General features: G+C 46.6%; 1 protein-coding gene across 5 annotated transcripts; it reads right to left on the bottom strand.

Annotated features, from left to right (window-relative positions):
- Nucleotides 1–1,047: 1,047 nt before the first annotated feature.
- On the bottom strand, nucleotides 1,048–26,824 carry LOC128326288 (tubulin alpha-4 chain-like). Of its 5 annotated transcripts, none has more exons than XM_053252882.1 (5): nucleotides 26,586–26,824; nucleotides 12,333–12,397; nucleotides 9,942–10,090; nucleotides 5,509–6,189; nucleotides 1,048–1,367 (listed from the first exon to the last, which is right to left on the bottom strand). In XM_053252882.1, the coding sequence occupies exons 1-5, from the start codon at nucleotides 26,597–26,599 to the stop codon at nucleotides 1,074–1,076; spliced, it is 1,203 nt and encodes a 400-aa protein (XP_053108857.1). In that variant the 5' UTR covers nucleotides 26,600–26,824; the 3' UTR covers nucleotides 1,048–1,073. The 5 variants fall into 5 exon arrangements, with proteins under 5 accessions (XP_053108857.1, XP_053108855.1, XP_053108859.1 ...); XM_053252880.1 differs by lacking the exon at nucleotides 26,586–26,824 and adding an exon at nucleotides 23,393–23,517 and having other exon boundaries at nucleotides 12,333–12,555; XM_053252884.1 differs by lacking the exon at nucleotides 26,586–26,824 and adding an exon at nucleotides 23,393–23,460.
- Between the last annotated feature and the right edge of the window lie 141 nt (nucleotides 26,825–26,965).

The raw sequence follows: 26,965 nt of genomic DNA, 5'->3' as shown, positions 1-26,965 counted from the left end.
GGGCGGGTGATCCCTCTGCAGGGAAGTAAGCATTTTAAGGCCTCCTCCGGCTCTCCCTCAAGTCCTTTCTCGGCAATCACGAGAAAGGGCTCTTGGAGTCACTAGTCAAGGCTGGGGCCATAACTGACCTGCTGTGGCCTATCCATCCAAGGAGGCTTCTGTGGCAGGCTCCTCCTGCAGGCCCCTACCCACTTTGTGGAGAGCTGGCAGGTGAACGCAGGCTGAATCCCTGCCCAGCATCCTTCAGATCACTACTTCAAACCCCAACCCAGGCTTGAATCTGTTGTAGGGGAGGGATTTCAATGGTCTCAATTGTGTGAGAAGAACCAAGCCCATTAAGAGTATCTTGAGACAGGCACACTTGTAAAGGTTTATTAAAGAAGTTACATACTTGGATAGAAAGCCTGTGTCCTTGAGCTTTTAATGTCTTCGTAGTGCAAGGGCAGAAGAAGGAAGGAGGAACGGCAAAGTGCAACAAGCCGGCACGAAGAGGAGTGGGGAAGAAAGCTGGTCTTGTGGTAGAAAGCATGACTTGTCCCCTTAGCTAAGCAGGGTCTGCCCTGATTGCACATGAATGGGAGACTTGATATGTGGGCACTGTAAGATATTCCCCTTAAAGGATGGAGCTACTCTGGGAAGAGCATCTAGACTCCAAGTTCCTTCCCTGGCCTCTCCAAGATAGGGCTGAGAGAGATTCCTGCCTGCAACCTCAGAGAAGCCACTGCCAGTCTGTGTAGACAACAATACTGAGCGAGATGGACCTATGGTCTGACTCAGTATATGGCAGCTTCCTCTGTTCCTATGTACCAATCGGAAGCCAGAGCAGAGAGAGAGGCAACAAGAGTGGGGAAACAAAGAGGGAGACCTTTGCTTACTATCTCTATTCCCAATGTCCAAGTGGTCAATAGGATAGAAAGTGAGAAGAGTCGATGTTCCTGGAGTGGTATCTCCAAAAGAACCCTGACACCAGTTGCCCACATAACTCAGGCTTCTCTTAAAAGCCTAGAAATTTTAGCGGTGGGGGGAATTAAGACAGAGACAACTTGGTGCACAGAGAGGAGCAAATTGTATTTTTAAAGTTCCTCGCCGTCATTTACTGACTCAAATGAATCAGTGGCCACTTCCTCATAGTCCTTTTCCAGCGCTGACAGGTCCTCTCGAGCCTCTACAAACTCCCCTTCCTCCATGCCTTCGCCCACATACCAATGCACAAATGCTCTCTTGGCGAACATAAGGTCAAACTTGTGGTTTAGCCTTGCCCAGGCTTCGGCGATGGCTGTGGTGTTGCTGAGCATGCAAACAGCACGCTGCACTTGGGCAAGGTCTCCTCCGGGGGTGACGGTAGGGGGCTGGTAATTGATGCCAACCTGGTGGGATTGGAAAGGAAAGCCAACCAAAAAGAAATGGTGTCACTTCAAAGCACAATGTTTAACATTTGACCGTCGAGATAGAGAGACTAAGTGAAAGCTAGGGATGTGCCCGAACGGGCTCAGGCAGTCACAGGCGGGGTGAGGAGCAGTTCCCTTAAGACGCAAGCAAGCAGGTCCTTACCATGCTGGCCACATAAATGGCTGCTGCGCATGCGCGGAGTCCATATGCATGCCGACACTGCGTGCAGGCTGCAGGGAAGAGAGCTGCAGCTGTGGCATGCCTGGAATAGCAGCAGGGCAGCAGCAGAGCAGGTAAGGATCAGCAGCGGGTGCCCGAACCGGTTCGGCGCTTGCCTAAGGAGGCGCCGAACAGGTTCGTGGTTCGTGCACATCCCTACTGAAAGCCGCCATTGACCATGGTTCTCTGCAGTGCATAGTGGAGTTACTCTGTCTCTTGGCATCTCTTGGGTGAAAACCTTACATACAGGTGGACCTCGTTATCCACAGATTCCATATCCGTGGAACCACGGTCAGGAAAAAGACACCCGACCTCAGCATACACAAAAACAAAAAAGGAAAAAAACCATGCTGACCTCGCATATCCATGGGTCGAAGGTGGCTGGAAATGACCACGGAGGTAATTTCTGGCCACCATTTTCTTTATCTGAGCCACAAAATGGCTCCTGTCCTTGTTAAAAAGTTCAAAAAGGGGGGAAATGTTGATTTTTGGCCAGTTTGGGGCAACAACATGACTTGGAGAGCAGCAGAACAAGGTAAGAAGCTCCCACCACCCATGAAATTTGACCTATATTTGGCCATTGTCGGCCAATTTTTGGCTAATCGGGAACCTAACCCCTGCAATCCCATTTGTTCCCTTAACTTGATATTCACGGTTTCCATATCTGCGGCTGCAGCCCGGAACAGAACCCGCACAAATATTGAGGTCCTCTTGTACTTTGCATTGGAAATTAGAGTGGGAAAACAGCTCAGTTTTAGATGGGAAGTGCCAATAAGGGTTGCAATGGTATGAGGTTCTAGTCTTTTTCTATATCCATGAATTTATCATCCTACTGATGGCAGTATTTTCTGCATTATGAGTTTCTGACTGCAGTTGAATACAAAATATATCCGCTTAAGAGAGCAATGCTCAACCTGCAGATTTAATAAAATCTGGAAACTGCACATACATATACACTGAAAATCCCACTGAGCCCTGTGCAGAAACAAGGGTAACCAAATATCAGCCCCTGTGATTGGCAGGTAGTATGAAGGCTCTGGACTGGACTGGACAGGTTGGTGCTAGGAACTTGCCCTCTGGCCTGGCCTAGAGAGCAGTCCCAGAAGCTTAGGAGTTCCACCACATGAACAGGGAAGAGCTGGGCAAAAGGGCAGAGGTCTTTGAAGCCTAAAGGTTTGGCCAAGATGCAGCTTCTATCAATACAGATAAATACTTAATTCTAATATAAAATAGCACCATTCAGCTGGAAACACACCTTGAACTCCATGATAGAAAAGAGGCAGGGTAAAAATGCCATATATGCAAATTAAATAAGTTAATACACAAAGCAGAAACTTATGTACTGTGGCTGAAGCCCCAGCTCCAATTACTGGCTGCAACCTGAGTACACACATTCCAAGTCTAGTGACAGATACCGCTAGCCACAGCTTCGGTCCTGACAACCAGTTTTTATGCTTGGAGTAGACAAGTGAGAAAGGGCAGAACAGAAAGCCAGGGCACTTCTGCTGAAGTTATCTGGAAGAGGAAGCCACAATACTTCTGGTTTCTCCTCACTCACTCCTGGATTCTCAAGCCTTATGGGGAGCCAAAAACAGGTGCAAAAAAAGAAAAAGGAAAGAAAAAAGAATGGCAAGGTACAGCCTTCTTCTCATGTGAATAGGAAACTTTGTACAAAAATGTAGCAATGCTGTGACTTTCAGTCTTGCGGAAATGGCACAGGGGACCATTTCCACAAGCATAGTCACAAGAAAAGGTATTGCAGGAAAAAGTCATCTGAGATCTTCAGTTTGTATGTCTGGGTTGACTTCAACTCCTTTAGCACATCATGCTGAGTTAATGTGAGATTGCACCTCCAGTCAGCCTGGATTGAGTTTTCAGCATATCAATAAGGTGCCATTGGTGAGGCTGACTAATACCAGGGCCCCTAGAAACTAAGTCCAGGGGCACTGCACTTCCTATACCATTAGGGCGGCTCTCAGGCAGAGGGAATTATTGGTCTAATCTTTGTTGCACTACAGTGCCACCCAGTTTATGGCTGGAGAGGGTACTGCTGCTCAGTAGCCTAGGCAGGCCAGGTGATATGGGGAACCAACAGGAGCCTGCCTGGCTTATATAACTTCATTCCTCCGTCTGAATAACTTATTTCAAATAGCCACACAGACTCATCCCATCTCCTTCCCCACCCTGGACCCACCTTTGAGAACCTGACCACATAGGAACATAGGAAGCTGCCATATAATGAGTCAGACCATTGGTCTATCTAGCTCAGTTTTGTCTTCACAGACTGGCAGTGGCTTCTCCAGGGTTTCAGGCAGGAGTCTCTCTCAGCCCTATCTTGGAAAGCCAAGGAGGGAACTTGAAACCTTCTGCTCTTCCCAGAGCGGCTTCATCCCCTGAGGGGAATATCTTGCAGTGCTCAAGTCTCCCATTCATATGCAACCAGGGCAGACCCTGCTTAGCTATGGGGACAAGTCATGCTTGCTACCACAAGACCAGCTCTCCTCTCCAAAACGGCGGAACCACCTGCCCGACTGTGCTTTTTCTGCCCACCCCTCCTCTCCAATTTCTGTCCATTGGGCTGGGCCTCAACTGGACTCATCTGCCTTCAGGTCTCCAGATCCCAGTCTACCCATTCTGGAACGTAGCCTGAACCCCACTACCTGTCTCTGAACCCTGCTAAGCCTGACTATGATGAATGCCAAAAGCCAAATTCAACTCATGGCAGCAAAATGGAATGCTGGTCTAAGGATGAGAGCTGGTCTTGTGGTAGCAAGTATGAATTGTCCCCTTTGCTAAGCAGGGTCTGCCCAGTTCCCCTTAGGGGATGGGGCCACACTAGCATGACTGCATGCAGAAAGTTTCAAGTTCCCTCCCTAGCCTCTCCAAGATAGAGCTAAGAGAGACTCTCACCTGCAGCCTTAGTGGAGCTGTTGCCAGTCTGTGTAGACAACTCTAAGCTAGATGGACCTATGGTCCAACTCAGTATAAGGCAGTTTCCTATGTTCTTATGTTCCTAAGTGCATGGCCATCTCAAGACAGGCTGGAAAAAAACCACAACTTTTGAAAGAATGCAAGAAGGTCATAAGAGGCAACATGAACTACTGATTACAGAAAGGAAGTGAGGGTCAGCCCAATGACTTTTTGTGCCCCAGGCAAAGCCTGCCTTTGGCACCTTCCTGCACCTGCACCCTCACACAAGACCAGGAGAGCTGGTCTTGGGGTAGCAAGCATGACTTGTGCCCTTAGCTAAGCAGGGTCCACCCTGGTTGAATGGGAGACTAGAAGTGTGAGCACTGGAAGATATTCCCCTTTGGGGATGGAGCCGCTCTGGGAAGAACAGAAAGTTCCAAGTTCCCTTCCTGGTTTCTCCAAGATAGGGCTGAGAGAGATTCCTGCCAGCAACCTTGGAGAAGCCGCTGCCAGTCTGTGAAGACAATACTGAGCTAGATAGACCAATAGTCTGACGCAGTATATGGCAGCTTCCTATGTTCCTATATTCCCCTGCCCCAGGGAGGCAGAAGACATGGAGATGGCCATCCCCACCAAACCCCCACTCATTCACCTGCCCATGGCCCTCACTGCTGCCCTCCTCCCTGATTGCTGTATCACCTGCCCACCTTTGTGGCTGCCACATCCACTACATCTGCTGCTGGCGCCTCTGACCTGGGCCTCGAAGCACCATGACGCATAATACTGTCATAACCGTGCTGCGTCAGTATAATGTATTGTGGCGCTTCATGATGCATGGTGATGTCATTATGATCCGCCGCAGCACTTTGAGGCGTAGCAAAGGCCCAAGCTGGTGGCACTGGAGGAAGCAGACACAGAACGTAGGCATGCGGGTGGGCAAGAAGGAGGTGTGGGGGCTGCATATCCCTCCTCACACATATGCCTCCTCACCTTGAAGCCAGTGGGACACCAGTCCACAAACTGGATTGTTCTCTTGGTCTTGATAGCAGCGATCGCAACATTGACGTCTTTGGGCACCACATCGCCACGGTACAGCATGCAGCAGGCCATGTACTTCCCGTGGCGGGGGTCACATTTCACCATCTGGTTGTTGGGCTCGAAGCAAGAGCTGGTGATTTCGGCCACAGAGAGCTGCTCGTGGTAGGCCCTCTCGGAGGAGATGATGGGTGCATAGGTCACCAGCGGGAAGTGGATGCGAGGGTAGGGCACCAGGTTGGTCTGGAACTCAGTCAGGTCCACGTTGAGAGCACCGTCAAAGCGAAGGGAAGCGGTGATGGAGGAGACGATCTGGCTGATGAGACGGTTCAGGTTGGTGTACGTGGGGCGCTCAATGTCCAGGTTCCGGCGGCAGATGTCGTAGATGGCCTCGTTGTCCACCATGAAGGCACAGTCAGAATGCTCCAAGGTGGTGTGGGTGGTGAGGATAGAGTTGTAGGGCTCCACCACAGCTGTGGAAACCTGGGGGGCTGGATAGATGGCAAACTCCAGCTTAGATTTCTTGCCGTAGTCCACGGACAGGCGTTCCATCAGCAAGGAGGTAAAGCCAGAGCCTGTGCCCCCGCCAAAGCTGTGGAAAATCAGGAATCCTTGGAGGCCAGCGCAGGTGTCAGCCTGATAAGAAAATCATCATTAGGTACTTGCTTGCAAGGTCGACTTTCCCCACCTCCACCAACATGGGTAAGACCCCCATTAACCAGTGAAGGCTGGAGTGGAAAGGGTAAACAAGAGCATTCCAGAATCTGTTGTTCCAGTTCTTTTGCAAGCACCCCTTTTCTCGATCTGATAGGCTACCAGAAGCAGACATTATTATTTGGCATTAATCCAGAATAACACCTTGAGGCTGTTCTCACACATAACTTAACCAAGACTAGAGATGCCCAGCCTGGGTTATGCTGCTCATGAGGACCGCTGGGATCAGGCCCAATCCCAGCACGCCAGCACCACCTAGCCCAGCTTTTATCCCAGCTAATAGACGAGGTTGAGGGAGTGAGCACTCCCTTAACCCAGCCTTGCTGCTCATAAGATGGGTGCCTAGAGTACCTATCTCCTGGGGGAATCCCCCAATATATTGCACATGTCACACAGTGCGTTGTGGGATCTCTGGAGGCCAGAACAACGTGTCTTGGCCTCTGTTTGCCTGCACTGCTGGGAGCAGCACGGAGGTTCATTCGCCTTGCTCCTGGCAGCACTGGTTGTGTGGGTACGTGGTTTGCGCACCTTTGGGGCTGCCAGTGGTCATCTGGGAGAAGGTAGTTTGAACCCTACCTTCCCCCCGGCCCACCCAGTCACACATGCATCCATGTGCATAGCCCCCTTGGATTACTACTTACTATCTCTAACAGAGATCAGAACTCCCAATTCACCTACAGGTGTTCATCCTCTTCCTTCTTCCATCATGGACCTCAGTGACATACCATGGGGTTCCCAGGTGGTCTCCCAACCATCACTGACCACGCCTAAACTTGCTAACATTTGCTATACCATGTATCTTTGGACCACGTCTAGGATTTAAAGGTAAAATGTGCCATCGAGTCAGTGTCGACTCCTGGCAACCACAGAGCCTTGTGGTTGTCTTTCGAAGGGGTTTACCATTGCCATCTCCCATGCAGTATGAGATTATGCATCTTCCTATATCACTGCTGCCCGATATAGGTGTTTCCCATAGTCTGGGAAACATACCAGTGGGGATTAGAACCAGCAACCTCTGGCTTGCTAATCAAGTCATTTCCCCCCTCCGCCATTAGGTGGCTTGTCTAGGATTTAGGAGCAGGCAATTCAGGCAATTGTATGGGGTGTGGGTTTTGGGGACTCCAGACATTAAAATTATTCTTCAGATTAAATCTATTTTATACGATTTGAAGAAGCAAGGGTATTTGTGGGGGGGTTGTTTATATATGGCATTAATACATATAGATTAGCTGGTCCACGCATGCAGCTTTGTCTAAAATGATAGGGATCAATCACACACACATCAAAGAGGCTACAAATGCCATTTAAAAAACCAAGGTATTCAATTACTCAATAAATGGAGAGGGAAAATTATGATCATATCCACTCTTCCTGTTTGAGAACCCCATGCATTTAAACAGAGGTCTGAACAGAGTCTGTGTGCATACAGCTCTATGTGCTTATGGTCTGTCTAATCAATCTTTTGCAGGGTGCCCAATCATGCAAAAGGATTCTGCACGTACAGTCTTTTTCTCCCTCTCTCACAATATTAGAACCAGGGGTCATCCCATGAAACTGATTGCCACGAAATTTAGGAGCAACATAAGGAAGTACTTCTTCATACAGCGCATAATTAATCTATGGAGTTCTCTGCCCCATCTCTGTGGGATGTGGTGACAGCCACTAGCTTGGATGGATGCTGGACTAGAGAGGCATTGGGCCTGATCCAGCAGGGCTGTTCTTATGTTCAGTCCTTTGGATGAATGAGTGGAACCCAGGAGCAGGGCCAAAGGACGCAACCCTAATTCCACCCCACCCCCTCTCCATACATTCATAATCCATAGATTTCAAACACAAGGCTTAAGAGGAACTGATTTGCCCAAAGTCACATTCAGGTGTTTTCCAGATTACACGCTGCAATGTACTCACAGTGTATCCTCTAAGCACCCCTCCGGATTGCCTGTGTTTCCACATCAGTGTTGCTGCGTTTTCAGCAGGGTGCCGTTCACATCTCCCATGCCTTGATTCAAATTTTAATCATGCATTTTTGCCCTACAATGTTATAAATGTGCTGCAGGAAAGTAGCTGTATTTTTCTGTTGTAGGGAACCTTTCCCTGCATTTTATGCATTGTAGAGTTTTGCAGTATGGACAGTTCTTGCCTCCTCCGAGAGAAACATGGAGGGGAAAATCTTGGCTTTCCCCTCCTTTCCTCCCCACAGATCCCAAACCACACACTTCCCCCCTCCTCCGCTTGCTTCCAACATAACTTGAGATTGTCAACACAGAAGCAGAGGGGAGAGCAGCTGAGCAGATTTCTGAATCCAACCCTATCCTGTGCACTTTTTACTGAAGAGGAAGCCTATTGAACTAAATCATTTACTTCTGTGCAATCCCACTTGCTAAAGAGCCTCCACATCTCTTACAACTTTGAAAAAGGCCATCAAGACACATCTGGTCACCCGGGCTTTTAATTAGATACTGTTTTAATTGTTTGATGATTTTTAATAGTTCTTAACATTTTGAATTTTAAATTGCCGTAATATTCTAAACCTTTTTATTTGTTGTTTTTATTGTTTTGTTGTAAACCACCCAGACATTTGCGTTTTGGGTCGTATAAAAATATGTTAAATAAATAAATAATAAATACTAAAAGGCAAAGGGCAGGGAGAGAGAACAGCCACTTACTTAAAAGGAAGCCCAGCATTGAACTGAATCATGATTCATTTACTTATGTACAATACCACAGCCCTCACTGGAGGAGTGTTCACCTCCCCTCTTCCCCTCCACCTCTTCCCTGTTTATCTGTTTGTTTGTTTGTTTGTTTCTCTCTCTCTCTCTCTCTGCTGCCACCATCCTCCCTCCTCAGGAGCCGGCCTGGCAGGAGGGAAACAGCGAAGATGAAAGCGGAGATGAGAAAGGCACCCCACCAGCGCCACAAGGCTACCCGGCACTAGCTTGGCTCTACCTGGGGGCACCGACTGAGGAAGAATGGCGGAGGCTGCTGCTTCTGCTGCTGCTACGGCCGCCCCCAGGAGCCCTGGCAGGGGAGCTGAGGGGCTGCTGGCCACTGCTGCTATGGAAGAGAGCGCCCACCTGGACGCGCCAGTTCCTCTTCCCCCCCATTCCAGGCTCACCACAGGATTCCCTTTCGCTCACAACTCCATTGGCCAAATGGAGCAGGAGGAGGGGCAGATATGCGTTTCAATGAGAATATAGACATTCCTGCCTGGAAAAAAAGGTTCAGCAGACGGAAAAATGAATGGCCGCCAGCTTACAATGAAGCATTAAACAACCCTTTACTCTCATTTTGAAACCGTTGCACAATTCTGTCACAGTTCGCAACGCATTAAGCATTGCAAATCTTGTCATCTGGAAAACACTTCAGAGGGTTCAAAACGGAGCAGGGATTTCCAATTAAGTCTCCCCACCTTTCTCAACTGAGGAAGTGTGTTGTAATGCAGGAATGATGAGCAGAGCTGAAACTGGTGAAATCCCCTCTTCTGTACCTTGGTCAAAATATGGGAGCCATGGCCTCCTTTGCATCTGGTTACCCCACATTACCAATACTCACCCTTTGTGAATAATAACATTTCCACAGTTGTGACGTATGGTATTCTCCACCAACTGGAGCAAAATAAGTCATTCCAGTTGCTGCTCCCTACTTGGTTGTGTTTTGAACTAATTGGCCCTTACCAGTTTCCGAATACGATCCAATGTCAGCTCGATCCTGTCTTTCCCAATGGTGTAGTGACCACGGGCATAGTTGTTAGCTGCATCTTCCTTGCCAGTGATCAACTGTTCTGGATGGAAAAGGTGACGGTACGTGCCAGCCCGCACTTCATCTGTAAAAGAAAAGTCAGCTCTTGAGACATCGCACAAGTGATATGCTTGAATGCAGCAGGGATGGCAAACTTCTCTGTTCTTGGGAGGAAGAGGAGAGGAGACCTCAGCAGAGCACAGAAGACACTATTACTCAATATACCCACTATTACAACAACAATTTATAAAGCGTTTTTCTACAAAAGCTTTCAAAGCGGTTTACTTAGAGAAATATAAATAAATCATATGGCTCCATGTCTGCAAAGGACTCACAACCTAGAAAGAAACATAGGATAGACACCAGCAACAGTCACTGGTGGGATGCTATGCTGGGAGTGGATAGGGCTAGTTACTCTCCACCTGCTAAATAAAGAGAATCACTTCATTTAAAAGGTAGCTCTTTGCCCAGTTAGCAGAGGTTATTACCCATTATTACCCAATGGATGTTGAGTCTATCTAAGCGCAACACTTAATATTGTAGTATTAAGAGTTGTCCCCAGTGAACCTAAGCTTCCTGATCCTGCTTCCTGATTGCACTAAGTAGGAAATGGTGTATTAGCATTCTGTTCTAGGTTTGCCAATATTTCCCCCCTTGGCAGGGCTTCTATGCTTTAACAACTGCACACAAGGCAGAAATTTAACAGGTGATGCTTCCACACTAAGTGCCAGGATAAGTTTCAGTTTCAATCAGTCATGCAGCAGTCAGAAGCCAAGAAGGCCTGTTCTCCTATAGTAGGGAGACATAACAGCCCTACTATGTTTTCTGGCCCAGGCAAAGCACACACTGAAACTGGTCACTGAGTAGCTCATATCTTCCCTCCCAAATGTTCCCTTGCTCCCCTGAGAGCTCCACTTCATGCTTTGAAAATAAGGTACTGCTAAGCATCAGATCTGCAGACTTGGAATCCATTGTATTTCTGTCTGTACTCTGCTTGACAGCTATGTCTTTTCATTGATTATTATTATTTCTTGTTTTGTTCTATGATCCATTTGCTTGTTTTCCTGGCTGTCCATGGTATCCTCAAAAGTCTTCTCCAACACCAAAGTTCAAAAGCGTCAATACTTTTTCTATCTTGGTTCTTCAAAGTCCAGCTTTCTCATCCATAGAGTGTCACAGGAAAAATTGTCCGGTCGATTCTAGTCTTTGTAGGTATAAACATGTCACAGCATCTAAATATCCTTTCCAAGGCCTTCATTGCAACCCTCCCACGAACTAAAAGGCAGAAGCTATCCACTGCTTCAATGTCTTCATTATCAGTTCTGAGGCTGGTTGCTGTACCCATTTAGTTTAGTCTTCTTTACATTTAGCCGTAGTCCCATTTTCTCACTGTGCTCCATGACTTTCATTACTAGAGAAATTGCAGATCGTCTGCATTCTCATTCTCATCATCTGCATTGCAGATCATCTACATTGTATTGGTATTGAACCAATAAGATATTCCCCTCAGGGGACAGAGCCGCTGGGAAGAGCAGAAGGTTTCAAGTTCCCTTCCTGTCTTTTCCAAGACACAGCTGAGATTCCTGCCTGCAACCTTGGAGAAGCTGCTTCCCATCTGTGAAGACAATACTGAGCTAGATAGACCAATGGTCTGACTCAGTATATGGCAGCTTCCTATGTCCCTATGTCTCAGTACAAACACCAACAAAAACTGTTTAATAAGATGTGGCACCAGAAGGAGTTATACTCTAAAAGCTGAAAACCCTCTTTCAAACTGCTTTAAACTCGGGGAAGGGAATGTTTGTCTCAAGTCTCAAATATATTTAATTATTAATTATTAATTATTGTTGACATTTACATACTGCCCTTCCTCCAAGGAGCCCAGAGCAGTGTACATGGTTACATTTATCCTCACAACAACCCTGTGAAGTAGGTTAGGCTGAGAGATAAGTGACTGGCCCTGAGTCACCACGTGAGTTTTATGGCTGAATGGGGATTTGGTCTCCCCGGTCACTCCCTAGTCCAGCACCCTAACTTACTACACACCCTGGATACAAAACAAAGCTTGTAAACACCAGATCAAACACTCTTCCAGTTCCAGTTTTTTCACCTTCCAAATATTTCCCGCCAAAACTGAGTTCATAGAGTTCCGTCTAATAGCAAAATTCTGAGATTCATTGTATCCCATTGAATCAAACCAGGGTGTAACTGGAGCATGATAAAGAGAGTAACAGATATTACAAATCAGCGAAGAGTAGGAAGACCCAACACTACCATGTGGAAGAGCAATCTTCTTCCCTTTTTTCCCATCCTAAACATAGATTTACCTACTACAGTTTGCTCCAGATCCACCATGATAGCCCGCGGTACGTGTTTTCCAGTGCCCGTCTCTCTGAAAAATGTAGCAAAGGAGTCATCACTGTTGACTGTGTTGTGAAGTTCACTGAAGGTGCCATCTGGAAGAATCCTGTGCTCCAGACAGAAGAGTTCCCAGCATGCATTTCCAATCTGAACTCCAGCCTGGCCAACATGAATGGAGATGCACTCACGCTACAGAAGAGAGAATGGGGTCAGGTTAGAAAGACACAATGCATGATCCTGTGCCTTCAAAAAGACAGATTCATTCTTGTACCCTACAAACTGTTTCATGTGTGCATGTAAAAAGCTGGTTCAGAACTTTGAATCCATACAAATTGTTTCAGGCAAGATGAGTGAAAGTGGCTATTGCATAGGGTTGCCATGTCCCTCGGAATTTAGGGTAGCCCCCGGATTTTGGCTCCTCCACCCAGCTGCTAAATTCCACCCGGATTTACACGAATTTCAAATGTGCTGCCCAGATTGCCTGGATTTTACTCTGGATCCAATCACATGGGAGGGCAGAGAAGGAGGGAAAAGTATACAAATCTGTCAAATAAATAAATAAAATGCAAATTAGTTGCTGCATAATTTGCATAATATGCAAATTAGGCCACCTGGATATGGGAAGCTTGAATACTGCAACCCTACTATTGTAGTAGATTCAATGTTTTAATTGAGCAATGCTGGAACTGCCCGGATAGCCATATCTCTGAGGCTTGTCTTTAAAACCAGAAGCACATTATTTACAGGGGGCTCAGTAGGTGTGTGGGGCGGGGTTTGTTTTTGGTTTTTTGCCTAGGTAAAACTGAGCAAAGGGGCACCATTTTAAAGTGGTGATTCTCTTTATTTAATAGGGGGAGAGCAACTGGCCCTATCCCTCCCCAGCACAGCATCCCTCCAGTGGCTGTTGCTGGTGTCTAGCTTATGTTCCTTTTTTAAAATTTTGAGCCCTTTGGGGTATTCGGATGAGTTACGGGAGCTGAAGCAGTGAGGTAGACAATTAGAGCACAAGTGGAGAAAGACTCAGTGCGAGTCTGATCGGGCACAACACAGAGCACATTTGAAGACCTATGCTCTGGCAGTACGGGCGACAAAGAAGCAATTCTTGTCTGCCTGCATTGCTTCCGCAAATTCACATCCAGCTGAGTTGTCTAGAGTTGTGAGGGGGCTAGTATGTACCCCCTCCCCCTTAAATTTAAACTTGGAACCATCAGTCACTTGCTGTGATGTCTTTAATGACTTCTTTGCGGATAAAATCTCTCCGATTCGGGCTGAGCTGGATTCCACAATTACTGCAGAGTCTACTGTGGAGGTGTCCAGCAACTCCTCTTATGGGATTAGATTGGATCATTTTCAGTTTGTGACCTGGTCTCTTGATCCTTGCCCAACTTGGCTTATTACATCAGATAATCATATTATCAGAGAAGGTCTGGTTAATATTATAAATGCTTCTCTGAGGAAGGGCAGGATGCCTCCTTGTCTTAAGGAGGCTATTATTAGACCACTTTTGAAGAAAGCTGCACTGGATCCCTCGGAGTTAGCTAATTGCAGACCTGTTTCTAACCTTCCATGGTTGGGCAAGGTGATTGAGTGGGTGGTGGCCTCTCAGCTCCAGGCAATTTTGGATGATGCAGATTATCTAGACCTATTTCAAACTGGCTTTCGCGTGGGCTATGGGTCGAAACTGCCTTGGTCGGCCTGATGGATGATCTCCAACTGTCTATCAACAGAGGGAGTGTGAGTCTGCTGGTCCTTTTGGATCTCTCTGCGGCTTTTGATACCATCGACCATATTATGCTTCTGGACCACCTGGGGGAGGTGGGATTGGGTGGCACTGTCTTACAGTGGTTCCACTTCTACCTCTCTGGCAGATTCCAGATGGTGTTGCTTGGAGACTGTTGTTCTGCTAAGTGATAACTGAAGTGTGGAGTCCCACAAGGCTCCATACTGTCTCCAATGCTTTTTAACATCTACATGAAACTGCTGGGAGAGATCATCAGGAAGTTTGGTACTGGCTGTTACCAATATGCTGATGAAACCCAGATTGACTTTTCCATGCCGACCTCAACAGGAAATGGCATATCTTCCCTAAATGCCTGACTGGAGGCAGTAATGGGCTGGATGAGGGATAACAAACGGAAGTTGAATCCAAATAAGGCAGAGGTACTGACTGTGGGGGGCCAGGATCCAAGAGATGGTTTAGATCAGCCTGTTCTGGATGGAGTTACACTCCCCCTGAAAGATCAGGTACGTAGCTTGGGAGTGCTCCTGGACCCAAAGCTCTCCCTGGTTTCTCAGGTGGAGGCAGTGGCCAGGAGCACTTTTTATCAGCTTTGGCTGATAAGTCAGCTGCGTCCATTTCTAGAGGTGAAAGACCTTAAAGCAGTGATACATATGCAGGTAACCTCCAGGCTTGACTACTGTAATGAGCTCTATGTGGGGCTGCCTTTGTATGTAGTCGGAAACTATGGAAACTGGTACAAAATGCAGCAGCCAGATTGGTCTCTGGGACAATACGAAGGGACCACATAACACCGGTTTTGAAAGAACTGCAAGCACTGCCAATATGTTTCTGGGTGAAATACGAAGTGCTGGTTATTGCCTATAAAGCCCTTAATGGCTTGGGTCCACGCTATTTAAGAGAGCTCCTCTTTTGTCATAATCCCAGCTGCCTGTTTCAATCTTCTGGAGAGATCCAGTTACAGTTGCTACCGGCTCATTTGGTGGTGAACCAGGACCGGGATTTTTCTGTGGCTGCCCCAGGGCTTTGGAATAAGCTCACTGCTGAAATAAGAGCATCTCCTTCTCCATTTGTTTTCAAGAAGAACCTCAAGACCCTCCTGTTCTCTCAGGCTTTTAATTAGAATTAATTTTAATAATTTAAAAAAATTGTTTTAATAATTTTATTCTGTTTTTATTGTCATGTATTTTAATTTGTGACTTTTAAATATTATAAATTATGTACACCACCTATAAATATCAGGCGATATAGAAATATGATAAATAAATAAAATATTGTGCTCCTGCTGCTTTGGGGGTACTTTTCTTTCTTCTTTGGCTACTCAGGGGTATGTATATATATATATGTTTGCTTTTCTCTCAGTTGTTGATTGCAGTTATTGTTTTATCATTGTTGATTGATTATGTTTTGATGCTGCTTTTAATGATACCTTCGGTAGCCACTGTTGCTTTGGAAAGAAAGGCAGAGTATAATTTCAATGATAATCATGATAATGATAACAACGTATTGTTTGGCATATCATTAATCATATGATTCTTTAATAAGTCCTAAGTGGCATAGGGGATTTGCCCCTGGGGTCAGCACTGCCCTCTTCAAATGCTGCATCAGAAGAGCAATAAACGTATCAAAGAGGAGAAGATGGCCAGATGGCCTGAAGGCAATTAGGCAGTCAAAGAGGTATTTGCAGCAATGTTTCTAAGCAAGCAACTTTCTTGGCTCATCCATTTCCCACAATTCCCCCCTCTAGCCATAGCCAGAGAGATTCTGTTCACTTCTGAGTTTAAATTATGGGGCAAATGGACGGGTCAGACCATGGTCCATAACAGTTGCAGGCAGGAGTCTCTCTCAGCCCTATCTTGGAGATGTCAGGGAGGGAACTTGGAAAATTCTGCAGGCAAGCAGACAGGTGCTCTTCCCAGAGCAGCCCGATCCCCCTAAGGGGGAATATCTTACACACATAGTCTCACATTCATATGCAAACCAGGGCAAACTCTGCTTAGCGGGAGACATTTCATGCTCGCAACCACAAGACCAGCTCTCCTCTGAAGAGAGGCTAAGGCTTTTTCTTGCTGAACAACCTTTTCCTGGTTCTATGCAAGTGTATGGGGTGAAAGGAAGGTATATTTTCAATAGTGGCCATGATGCGCAGCAGTTCAGTGCCACTGCACACTGCATGGGGGCTGCTGCAGGTACACTGCACACTGCACTGGGGCTAATGCTGCTGCTACTCAACACTGTGGAGAACGAGCTGCTACTAGTAAACGTTAACAACTGCAGCACTGCTGCTGCTCCTCCTGCAAACATTTATATACCACTTTTCAACCATTCTCAAAGTGGTTTACAAAGAATAATGAATAATAAACAAGATACTTCCCTGCCCCCAAAGGGCTCACACTCTGCTTGCACAACCTCTCATCATCCTTAACAGCATCGGGGCTGCCTCTTGCGTCCGCAGCAGCCCCAATACAATGTGCAGAGGTGCTGTGCTGCTGCGCATCACGTTGGCCAATGGGTGCAAGTGAGTCCCTGAAATTCGCCTGCATGAACAAGGAGCTGCAATCAGAAAAAGGAAGCACAATTATCCCTGTAACTCAGGTCCGGGGAGAAGTGTGTTCTCTCCAAAGCAGGGGTTGTCAGCCTTGAGTTCCCAGATATTGTCGGACTGCAACTCTAATCAGGGAAGTGGCCAAACGCCATTATGGCTGGGGATGGTGGGAGTCATCGTCCAACAATGATTACTCCGGGAGCCAAGGATGAGAGCCCCTGCAATCCCATATGCACAGCATTGGCCAAGCTTACTAAGTAGTGGGGGGAAAACATCCAGCACCAGCTCTGGGGCACTCTTGCCTTGTTGCTATTCACATATTCTGGGAAGGAGGCCTGATGAAGAGTCTCTGTGGCTGGCTGAGCCCAGGCTCAGAGTAGCCCTGACAAACCTTCCCAATGGATATCAAGGTGCATTTTTCCTTGTAAAATGGAGAGGAATGAGAAAGACAGCAAAACAATACCCCCCCACCCCCAACTTATTGATATATTGAAACAAAGCTGATTTGTCTTTTATACGTGTTTTATCTCATTAAACCACAAGTCCCAGCCCACTGGCACAGCTCTCTGGGTGCAACATTCCTAGGAAAGAATATTGCCTGTTTTAGATAGTGAGCCCTTTGGGATCAGGGATCCATCTTATTTGTGTATTATTTCTCTGTGTAAACTGCCCTGAGCCATTTTTGGAAGGCTGGTATAGAAAACGAATGAATAAATTAATAACCACCACCACCACCACCACTGGAAGCAACATCAAGAACCTGGAAGAGAAAGAACATTACAAATACTTGGGCATTCTCCAGGCTGATAACATCGCACACACTGAAGTTAAAAGAAAAATTGGAAGTGAATACATCAGGAGAGTCAGAAAAATCCTCAAGTCCAAACTCAATGGTGAGAACACCATACAAGCCATAAACACCTTGGGCTATACCCATCAATAGTACACTACAGGAATAATAGACTGGACCCAGGCAAAGCTGGAGATGCTAGATCATAAGACCAGGGAAATAATGACCATCAATCATGCTCTGCACCCCCGCAGTGATGTAGATAGGCTATACCTCCCTCACAGCTCAGGTGGAAGAGGAATGCTGCAAGTCCACCAAACAGTAGAGGAGGAGAAAAGAGGCCTTGAAGAATATATAAAGGACAGTAAAGAAGATGCACTTATAATGGTCAAGAACGAGAAACTATTCCACACCAATGAAACAAAGCAGGCCTACAAGAAAAAACAAAGAACTGAGCAGAAAAATGGAAAAATAAGCCACTGCATGGTCAATATTTGAACAATATAACTGGAAAATCAATCAAACATCACCAAGATCTGGCAGTGGCTTAAGAATGGGAATTTGAAGAAAGAAACAGAGGGTTGAATACTGGCTGCACAAGAACAGGCACTAAGAACAAATGCAATAAGAGCAAAAGTTGAAAAATCCACAACAAACAGCAAGTGCCGCCTTTGTAAAGAAGCAGATGAAACAGTGGACCACCTAATCAGCTGTTGTAAAAAGATTGTACAGACTGACTACAAACAAAGGCATGACAAGGTAGCAGCAATGATACACTGGAACATCTGCAAAAAATACAAGCTACCTGTACCCAAAAATTGGTGGGACCATAAAATGGAAAAAGTTATAGAAAATTAAGATGCAAAAATATTATGGGATTTTCATCTACAAAAAGACAAACATCTGCCACACAATACACCAGATATAACTGTAGTCGAGAAGAAAAAAAAAAAAGTCAAAATAATCGACATAGCAATACCAGGTGATAGCAGTATAGAAGAAAAAGAAAAAGAAAAAAATAAGAAAATACAAAGATCTACAAACTGAAATTGAAAGGCTGTGGCAGAAGAAGACCAAAATAATCCCAGTAGTAATTGGCGCCCTAGGTGCAATTCCAAAACAACTTGAAGAGCACCTCAACACCATAGGGGCACACAGAAATCACCATCAGCCAATTACAAAATCATCTTTACTGGGAACAGCCTATATTTTGCGATTATATCTATAATAACAACAATATTGATAATATTGTATAGGAGCCAGCATAGTATAGTGGTTAGAGTGCTGGACTAGGACCGGGAAGACCTGAGTTCAAATCCCCATTCAGCCATGCTACTTGCTGGGTGACTCTGGGCCAGTCACTTCTCTCTCAGCCTAACCTACTTCACAGGGTTGTTGTGAGGAGAAACTTAAGTATGTAGTACACCCCTCTGGGTTCCTTGGAGGAAGAGCAGGATATAAAATGTAAAAAATAAAATTAATAATAATAATAATAATAATAATAATAATAATAAAGTTCAGCCACTCCAGGTCCTTGGGAAGAACATGATGTCTGGATAAAAGAAACCAGTCAATAACACCTGTCTGACTGTGTAAACAAGAAATAATAATAATAATAATAATATGGTGAACCAGTGGTGTGCATCCACTGTCAAGCACAGTATGCCACACCACCCAAGGTCAATTCCAGGCCTTGAGAGTCCCTGATGTGGAGTTTTTGATGTGGGTTAATCAATTTCTTGATCCAGGCCAGTTTTTGAATGGGGCTTTAGTTACTTGTATTCCAGTCCCAGAGAAGAGGTGGGGCTAAGAAACAGCCAGCAGCAAGAAGAGCACTGAAAAGCAGTCTACACTTGCCTCCCTGTAAAGTTGTTCCATCCAGACGGTGTCGACGCCTGGCGACCACAGAGCCATGTGGTTTTCTTTGGTAGAATACAGGAGGGGTTTCCTACTGCCATCTCCCGCACAGTAAGAGATGATGCCTTTCAGCATCTTCCTTTATTGCTGCTGCCCGATATAGGCGTTTCCCATAGTCGGGGAAGCATACCAGCAGGGATTCAAACTGGCAATCTCTTGCTCGCTAGGCAAGTTACTTTCCGGCCTCTCTATACATAATATCTATTTCATTGAACCATAATATTCCTTATTCCACTCCACTGCCTTGCCCTTGCATACCACAACTCTTTCCCTTGGATTCTACACTTGTCATTATGCCAGTGTTGCTCTTAGCCCTGTCCTCCTTATCTCCTCCTTGCCTGCCTACTCATGTAACTCACGCAACCAAAGAATCACTGGGCCCAATCCCAGCCACTGTCCTGGGGGAGCAGGCAGACCCGTGAGTGAGTGGAAGCAACGATTGCTCCTTGGCACCATCACTTGCTTGGGTGGGCGAGCATCAGTGGCAGCAAGGAGCAACCGCCACCTCCATCCATTTCCCCACCTGCTTTCTCCCTCTGGGCCGTGATGACTGAACCTGCTCTTGTCTCAGGGTAGGAAAGGAACAGGTGCTGCTGGTGGCACAGGACAGAGGATCCACACCCAACGAGCCAGGGGGCAGGGTCCCCAAACCTCCCAAGGGGCTGCCTTTCATCACTACTCATGCTGGCAGGTCAGGAGATGTATTTATTATTTTGTATGCTTTAAAAATTACCTGTCTTATCCCCCCCCCCCGGAGTGTTTGTGAGGAAATTCCTGTTTGATTCCTTTTTGTTACGTGTCACCACCACTACCAAATTATTGCATCTGTCTAAATTGAGGTGTGTGGTTATGGGGGTGTGGCCACCGGAACAGAGAGTGCCTACCCTTCTAAATTTGCGACTACACCACTGATATTGCCTGCTGGAAATGGAAAAAAGAAATGCTGGGCTCAAGAACATTTCAGGGCAAGCTGACCCAGGACAGAGGGTGGGATTCCTGGATATAAGGTTGCTCTTGAAGTCTGATGATGCCAGAGAGACTCCAGACAATGGACTGAATCAAAGGATTTGTGCATTGCTAGTGGCAACAAAGAAGTTACAGGGATGCAAAGATTTGCAGTAAAGACTCGTAGTGTGGCTTTGCAAGGAATTGCCTCTACTACAGAAAAAGCCAGTGAGAATCAAGTTTGGCTACCTAGACAAGAAGGAATCAAAGTATGCCTCTAGTTTGCCTTGTACTTGAGAAAGATTCACAGTTTGACCAGGAGGAGCCCAGAACAATGTGGCCAAGGAAGCAAGCAATGGACTTTGTTCCAGAGAAGAGCCTTAGACCCAGCATAGAGACCTGTGTGAAATGGGCTTTGCCTGATAGTTCCAGAAAAGATTCTTAAGCCCAGAGTGCAAAGACCTGTGTATCAGCAACATTTAAGGGGGGGGGGGGCTGGAAACCTTGATTCTAACCTTAGGGTTTCTCTTTCTTTATTATTCAGCTTAAGCAGTGGAGTAGTGGGCTTGAACCACAGAATAATGTTTATCTTTGTAAAAGTGTTAATGCCAGTAAATACATGTTTTTAACCTGTGCTTTTGTTGCAGCCAAAGGAGACCAGACTTTCTTTGAAGACAAAAGATTTTCCCAGGGACTTGTTTGTCTACTAAGCTGGACTGTTACAATGATGTTGTGAAGAAAATGAACCTTGGAGAATAACCCACTGACCATTGAGAAGAAGTGTTGGAAAATAGAATGGCAGTGGGATTATTCCCAGGCAGAAAGTAAATGGTGAATCCTACCTTCAGAGGTGAAGGGATGGGGGGGGAGCGTGTTTCATATGTAAATAAACTCTCTGTATACCTGCTTCACATCATTAGGCACACAGACATCTCTCTCCATCCAAACAGACATGTAACCACACTAGGTTTGTCTTATTTTAAGGAAAGCTTCTTACAATTATGAATTATGGTTCCAAGTGGTTTCTTCAAAACCAAACTCTAGGTAGAGACGTAGGTGCCTTATACTGAGTCAGACCATTGGTCCAGCTAGCTCAGTATTGTCTACACAGACTGGCAGCGGCTTCTCCAAGGTTGCAGGCAGGAGTCTCTCTCGGCCCTATCTTGGAGATGCTGCCAGGGAGGGAACTTGGAACTTTATGCATGCAAGCAGGCAGGTGCTCTATCCAGAGCAGCCCCATCTCCTAAGGGGAATATTTTTATAGGGCTTGCATATGTAATCTCCCATTCAAATGCAAACCAGGGCAGACCTTGCTTAGCAAAGGGAAAATTCATGCTCACTAGGACAAAACCAGCTCTCCCAACAGCCAGTGGGCCCTCCTAAGCTGCTGGCAGCTGCTTGATAGTGCTAACTTCTGGCACTACCCGCCAAATGCTGCTTTTTAAGCCCTCACAGTTGCATTACAAAAGTTGAATCCTGCAAATGGGAACAGTTGCCTTTAGCTGACTAACTTCCACAGGAAGCAACTGGGCGCAGAGCCTGCAGTCACACACACAAGCATAGTCTTCAGCCCTTCAGCTTACTAAGTGGTTGTGGCCTCCTTCATTTCCCTTTATTGAATCTACCTACCGACAAGGGGGAAAGTTCAGTAATTCCCTCCCGTTAGCTTACATTCCAAAACGGAAAAGGCTTAAGAGAGCACCATGTGTGTCTCCATCCATCCCACTAATAATGCTTGTGTTTGCAATCCAATACAAACCAAGTTTACAGTACATAGGAGGGCCTTGGGAACCAGGATGAGATATTTTTATTTCAATCCACCAACTCGGTTCAAGATGGCCGTCACTCAAAGTATAAGCGTCACCCCTTTAGAAATCATGTGTGTTGATAGGCTGATACAAAACAAATGCACAGCATGTGGAAGAGGGTATCCTGTAAGGGGTATCCCCACACACACTTCTGCCATCTTGAACCAATCAAACTATAAACACCACCCCTTTAGAACTCACTGGTTTACAGTCAGATAGAAACCAAATTCGTAGCACATGGAGAGCCTAGAATAGGAGGCCTTTCATTAGAATTTGTCATCTTGTAAACAAATGGACATTGTACTTGCTGCCCCCTTAAAATTGGATCAATGGGCGGGGGGGGCGGGGAGACATAGTGGACAAACACATTAAATTTCCAAGAATGGTGATCAAACACTATCAAATGGACTTTTCATTCTAAACCCTTAATGTGACCCGCATGCTGAAAGAAGCAGAAAGTAGACCCCATGTGCTCTGCTTAGCATTCTGTTAGCTATTGCAATGATTTTGCTCTAAGTGGCCAAGGCTGCAGATTTGTTTCCAAAAGCTGAAGAAAAAGTTAATGGGCACTAATTTCCCACCCAATCCTATTACAAATAATTTTATCAGAATAGGCTAAACTACATGTGACATTTAAAATGTCATTTAAAGCCCAACAGGTGTAGTTTTTCTTTAAAACGAGTAATAGCAGCAAGATTGGGACCTCCTGTGGATTGGTACCACGTGGGGGGGAGGGGCTTTAACCCTACCCGCCCTGATCCTGATCTGTAGAGGCCTCTGATTCAGCTGCTGTTGACTACAACTGCATCTATCAGGGCTATTAATGCTTTGAGCATCCTGTGCAGTTAGGTCCTAAGCCTACATTTGTGAAACTGAAATATTTGCATTTTTCTCCCTGGCTATCCCTGCATCCATTTCCCACCCAACCCCATGCCTCTGTTTTCTCTTTTGTATTTGCTTCTGGTTGTAAGCGCCTTGGGGCAGTGACCTGTCCTGTCACCCTCTGTAAAGCACCTTGGACAGAGGTGGTACTATATCAGCAGCAGCAACAATAATACATTCATCCCCTGGCCAGTCATGCAGCTGCTGGCCTTGAACAGCGGGATTCCAGGGCATTCTGTCCTGCTCAGCATCTCCACATTCCACCCACCTCAGAGAATTCTGGATTCTCAGGCTGCCTTTATCTTTGCCTAGGCCCACAGCACAGCAGGTGGCAAAGCAAGCCTTCTCTCTCCCTTTGACCCAGCTCCCGCCTCCTTGCGAGGGAAAACTCCCCCTCTTACCATGGTGCCTCTGGGGGTGCTCTCTCCCCTTCCTGATCAGCAACAGCAGCTGTGGATGTTGATATTCCCACTGCTGTCCCACTCCAAGCAGCTTGGTGCTCAGGAGCCCACGCGATGCACGCCACACCTGGGGAGTGCCCTTGAGCATCACAGTGCAGAGGAGGTCATAATCACCCCAGGCAACCTCCCCCCCACCCTGCTCATTGACATCACTGCACACTCAGCAGGTGTGCTCTGCAGGAGCCACAGATGGGGACCCCAAAAGTGACGGAACCTTGGCCTCTTTTCTACTTTGAGCAGAGTTAGGAAACATCGGAAGCTCCCTTGTATGGAGTCAGACCATTGGTCCATCTAGCTCAGTACTGTCACCATGGGTTCCCAACCTATGGAACTGCTGCAGATGTTGCTGAACTACAACTCCCATCATCCCCAGGCACAAGAAAACCCTTCTTTGCACACAGCAAAACAATAATCCAAGGAGAAAGCTGAGCTGTACTCTCCTCCCTGACATGTTCGCTTTCTGTGTGCAGGGAGGATTCTTATCTCCCCACTGGCTGGGGAGAATTCCAACACACATTGTAGATCCTCCATCTGGAGCCTGAAGTGGCAGAGGAAAGTTTGATCATTTGATTTCAATGAGTGTTTAAATGGTCTCTGCCTATCTACATACATCCCAGAATTCCATCGCACTGCCCAAAATGCTTTTACGGATGGATTTCCCCAGCTTCACTGTTTGACTATAATTTAGAAATGCATTCAGCTAATTATAAGTCTGTATTATTGATCTACAAATGTACATCTTGCTTGTAAATTTTGTTTAGCTTTACAAAAATAAAATCAGCCTGAGTCTCGGGCTCCCACAAAGGGGGAGGCAATTTAAGGCTTCCTTTCACAGTGTGAAATAACCTGCAGTTTCATGTTATATGTGAACTTAGGGAGCTGTGATTGTTCAAACCATGACTTCAGACCCTGGTTTGTCAACCAACTATGGTTAGAACAAACCATACTTTTCCAAATTCATGTATCATGCGAAACTACACTTTTTTCCAAACAACAAGGGAAAGCTTATGCAAAAGGGGATCTGAGAGGTGTGCAAACGACGTCTTGCTTGTTCTCATATGTTTGAACTGGGCCACTGACTTCATGTGGATACAGTATGGAGGCTGTTCTCATGTGCAGCCTAACCTAGGCTAGGGATGCCCAGCCTGGGTTAGGCTGTGCGTTAGAACTGCCGAGCTTGGGCCCCATACCAGCAGGCCAGCGCCACCGAGCCCGGCTTTTTAGCCTAGCTGCTAGCCAAGACTTAGGGAGCAAACACTCCCTAAACCTGTGCTACTTGCTTGCTTGAGTGCAAGCTGGGCTACTTCCAGCCTGGCCACACACAGAGACAGGTGCCTAGACTGCCCATCTCTTGGGGGAATCTCCCAATGGGACATTGTGTGTGTTGTGCAGTGCATTGTGGGATTCACGGGCTGGGACGGGTCCGAGTCTCAGAACAATCTGCCTTGCTCTGCGTTACACGGAGTAGGGCTGATCGTGTGGGAGCACACTCCACACTCCCACTGAGCACTCCCAATCACCCAGGGGGGTGGGGAAGGCAAGGTTTGGGAAGCCTTCCCCGCCCCTACCCAGTAGGTTGTGGGAATGGCCCCATTGAGTTGTTATTGTTAGACTGTTCATTTACAACAAATAGCTATTAATACGTTGGTCTAAGCCTTCTTTGATGATGATGCTAACTTTGGCTTAGATATAAAAGTCCTTGTGGCTGTGGATGATGGGAGGCCAAACAAATGGCCTTGTGGCTGGGGATGATGGGAGCTGTAGTCCAACCACCTCGGGGGAACCAAGGTCAGGAACCTCTGTGTCGGAGTAATGGTCCAGCCATCCTTTCTCCAAAACAGAATTTTAAATCCACTTTTTACAAGTGTTTGGAAGAGATGGACATCATTGCCAGGACCTTTTGCTCTTCCCTCCCAGCCTAATGTTTGTGAGAGAAGGCAGCAACCACCCCACTCTCCCCATCAATAGCAACTGGGGCTGCCATGTGGCAAGACTACTTGTGCTCTGAACATCTGTGTGTGCTGCACAGCATCAGGGATGCACAACTTCATCCCTCCTGCAGATGTTGGACTACAACTCCCATCATGCCTATTGGCCACTGTGACTAGGGGTGATGGGAAGTGTAGTTCAGCAGCAGCTGGAGGGCCAATGCTGTGAGGCCTTCAGTAAGTGGGTGCATTGCTCTCCCCACTCAAGAGTAGATAAAATGGCTACAAATTTACCCCGTTTTTCCTCCATGGAATTTAGGACAGCATACACAATGCTTCCTTGCTCCCATGTTACCCTCACACCCAGCCTGTGGGGTAGGTTAGGCTGAGAGATAATGACCAGCCCAAAGTTACCAGGTGAATTTGGGAGCTCAGTGGAGAGTTGAACCGGCTCCCAGTCCCAGTCCAGCACTTTTAACCACTTCACCACACTGGCACCATAATGGTAGGGAGCAACCACACGTTACTAGTAATACAGATTTGCATTCTACAAACATAAATACTTCCCTGGCTGCCACTGGAAATCCCACCCCCTCCACCAATCCAAGGGTTGTTAAAGGATGTGAAAGCACCAACTCCACACACCCCATAATGTTGCACCCCTCACACCTAATCAGAAGCTGAACTTCCATGCCACTGCATTCCATCGGAACATAAAGCCTTACACCACGTCAGACCATTGGCACATCTAGCTCAGTACGGTCTACTCTAACTGGTAGCGTCTCTCCAAGCAGGTCTTTGTCAGCCAGCTGGAATTGAGCCTGGAATCTTCTCAATGCAAAAAAGCTACCACTGAGACTGATCTCTGTGGTAGCTTTCTCAGAAGGTGTTGGATGGAGGTGCTGATAGCTATGCGAAGGAGGTGCTGATGGCTATGGGAATGGTCCATATAATCCAGGCCTGCTCAACTTCAGCCCTCCTGCAGATGTTGGCCTACAACTCCCATAACCCCTGGCTCTTGGCCACCATGGCTGGGGATTATGGGAGTTGTAGTCCAGAAACAACTGGGGAGCCAAAGTTGAGTTGGCCTGAAAATCCCTCGAACTAAAATGCCTCGAATTGGCATCCTTTCCATGCAAGCATGCAAATAGTCTTCCACTGCGCTATGGCTCCTTCCTCCAAGTGGAATAGCATACAGTACTCACATGTAGTCACCCATAAAAAATACAACCAAGGCAGACCCTGCTTAGCAGAGGGGATGATTCATGCTCACTACCACAAGCCCAGCTCTCCTTCCCTTGTCTGATCTGTTGGGGTGTTGCCTGCAGTTGCAGGGGTTGGCCGAGGTTTGCAAAAATGTCTGCCGGTCATCAGGCTTTTCTGTAATGAGCCATCCTGGAATAAATTTCTGCTCAATCTGAGCTTTCTATCTGATGTGCAAGGAACTCTGCAATGCTGACAATCCACCAGGGTAAAAGCCCCAGTCCACACGCAGCAGAAGCACTACCACTCTGCCACTGCTTAACCGTTTTTCCCTTGGCAAGAATGACAGATGCATTTTACAGAATGCTATAAATCACAAATA

This window comes from Hemicordylus capensis, chromosome 5, assembly GCF_027244095.1.
Source record: "Hemicordylus capensis ecotype Gifberg chromosome 5, rHemCap1.1.pri, whole genome shotgun sequence".
NCBI lineage: Eukaryota > Metazoa > Chordata > Lepidosauria > Squamata > Cordylidae > Hemicordylus > Hemicordylus capensis.
This window is presented reverse-complemented; position numbering and strand designations above follow the sequence as displayed.

Excerpts from the sequence above, each read along its gene's own strand:
- LOC128326288 (XM_053252880.1), bottom strand. Across the intron at positions 10,091-12,332 it reads TCTGGAGCAAACTGTAGTAG|ATGAAGTGCGGGCTGGCACG; the intron begins GTAAATCTATGT and ends TTTCTTTTACAG. Across the intron at positions 1,368-5,508 it reads GGTGTCCCACTGGCTTCAAG|GTTGGCATCAATTACCAGCC; the intron begins GTGAGGAGGCAT and ends CAATCCCACCAG.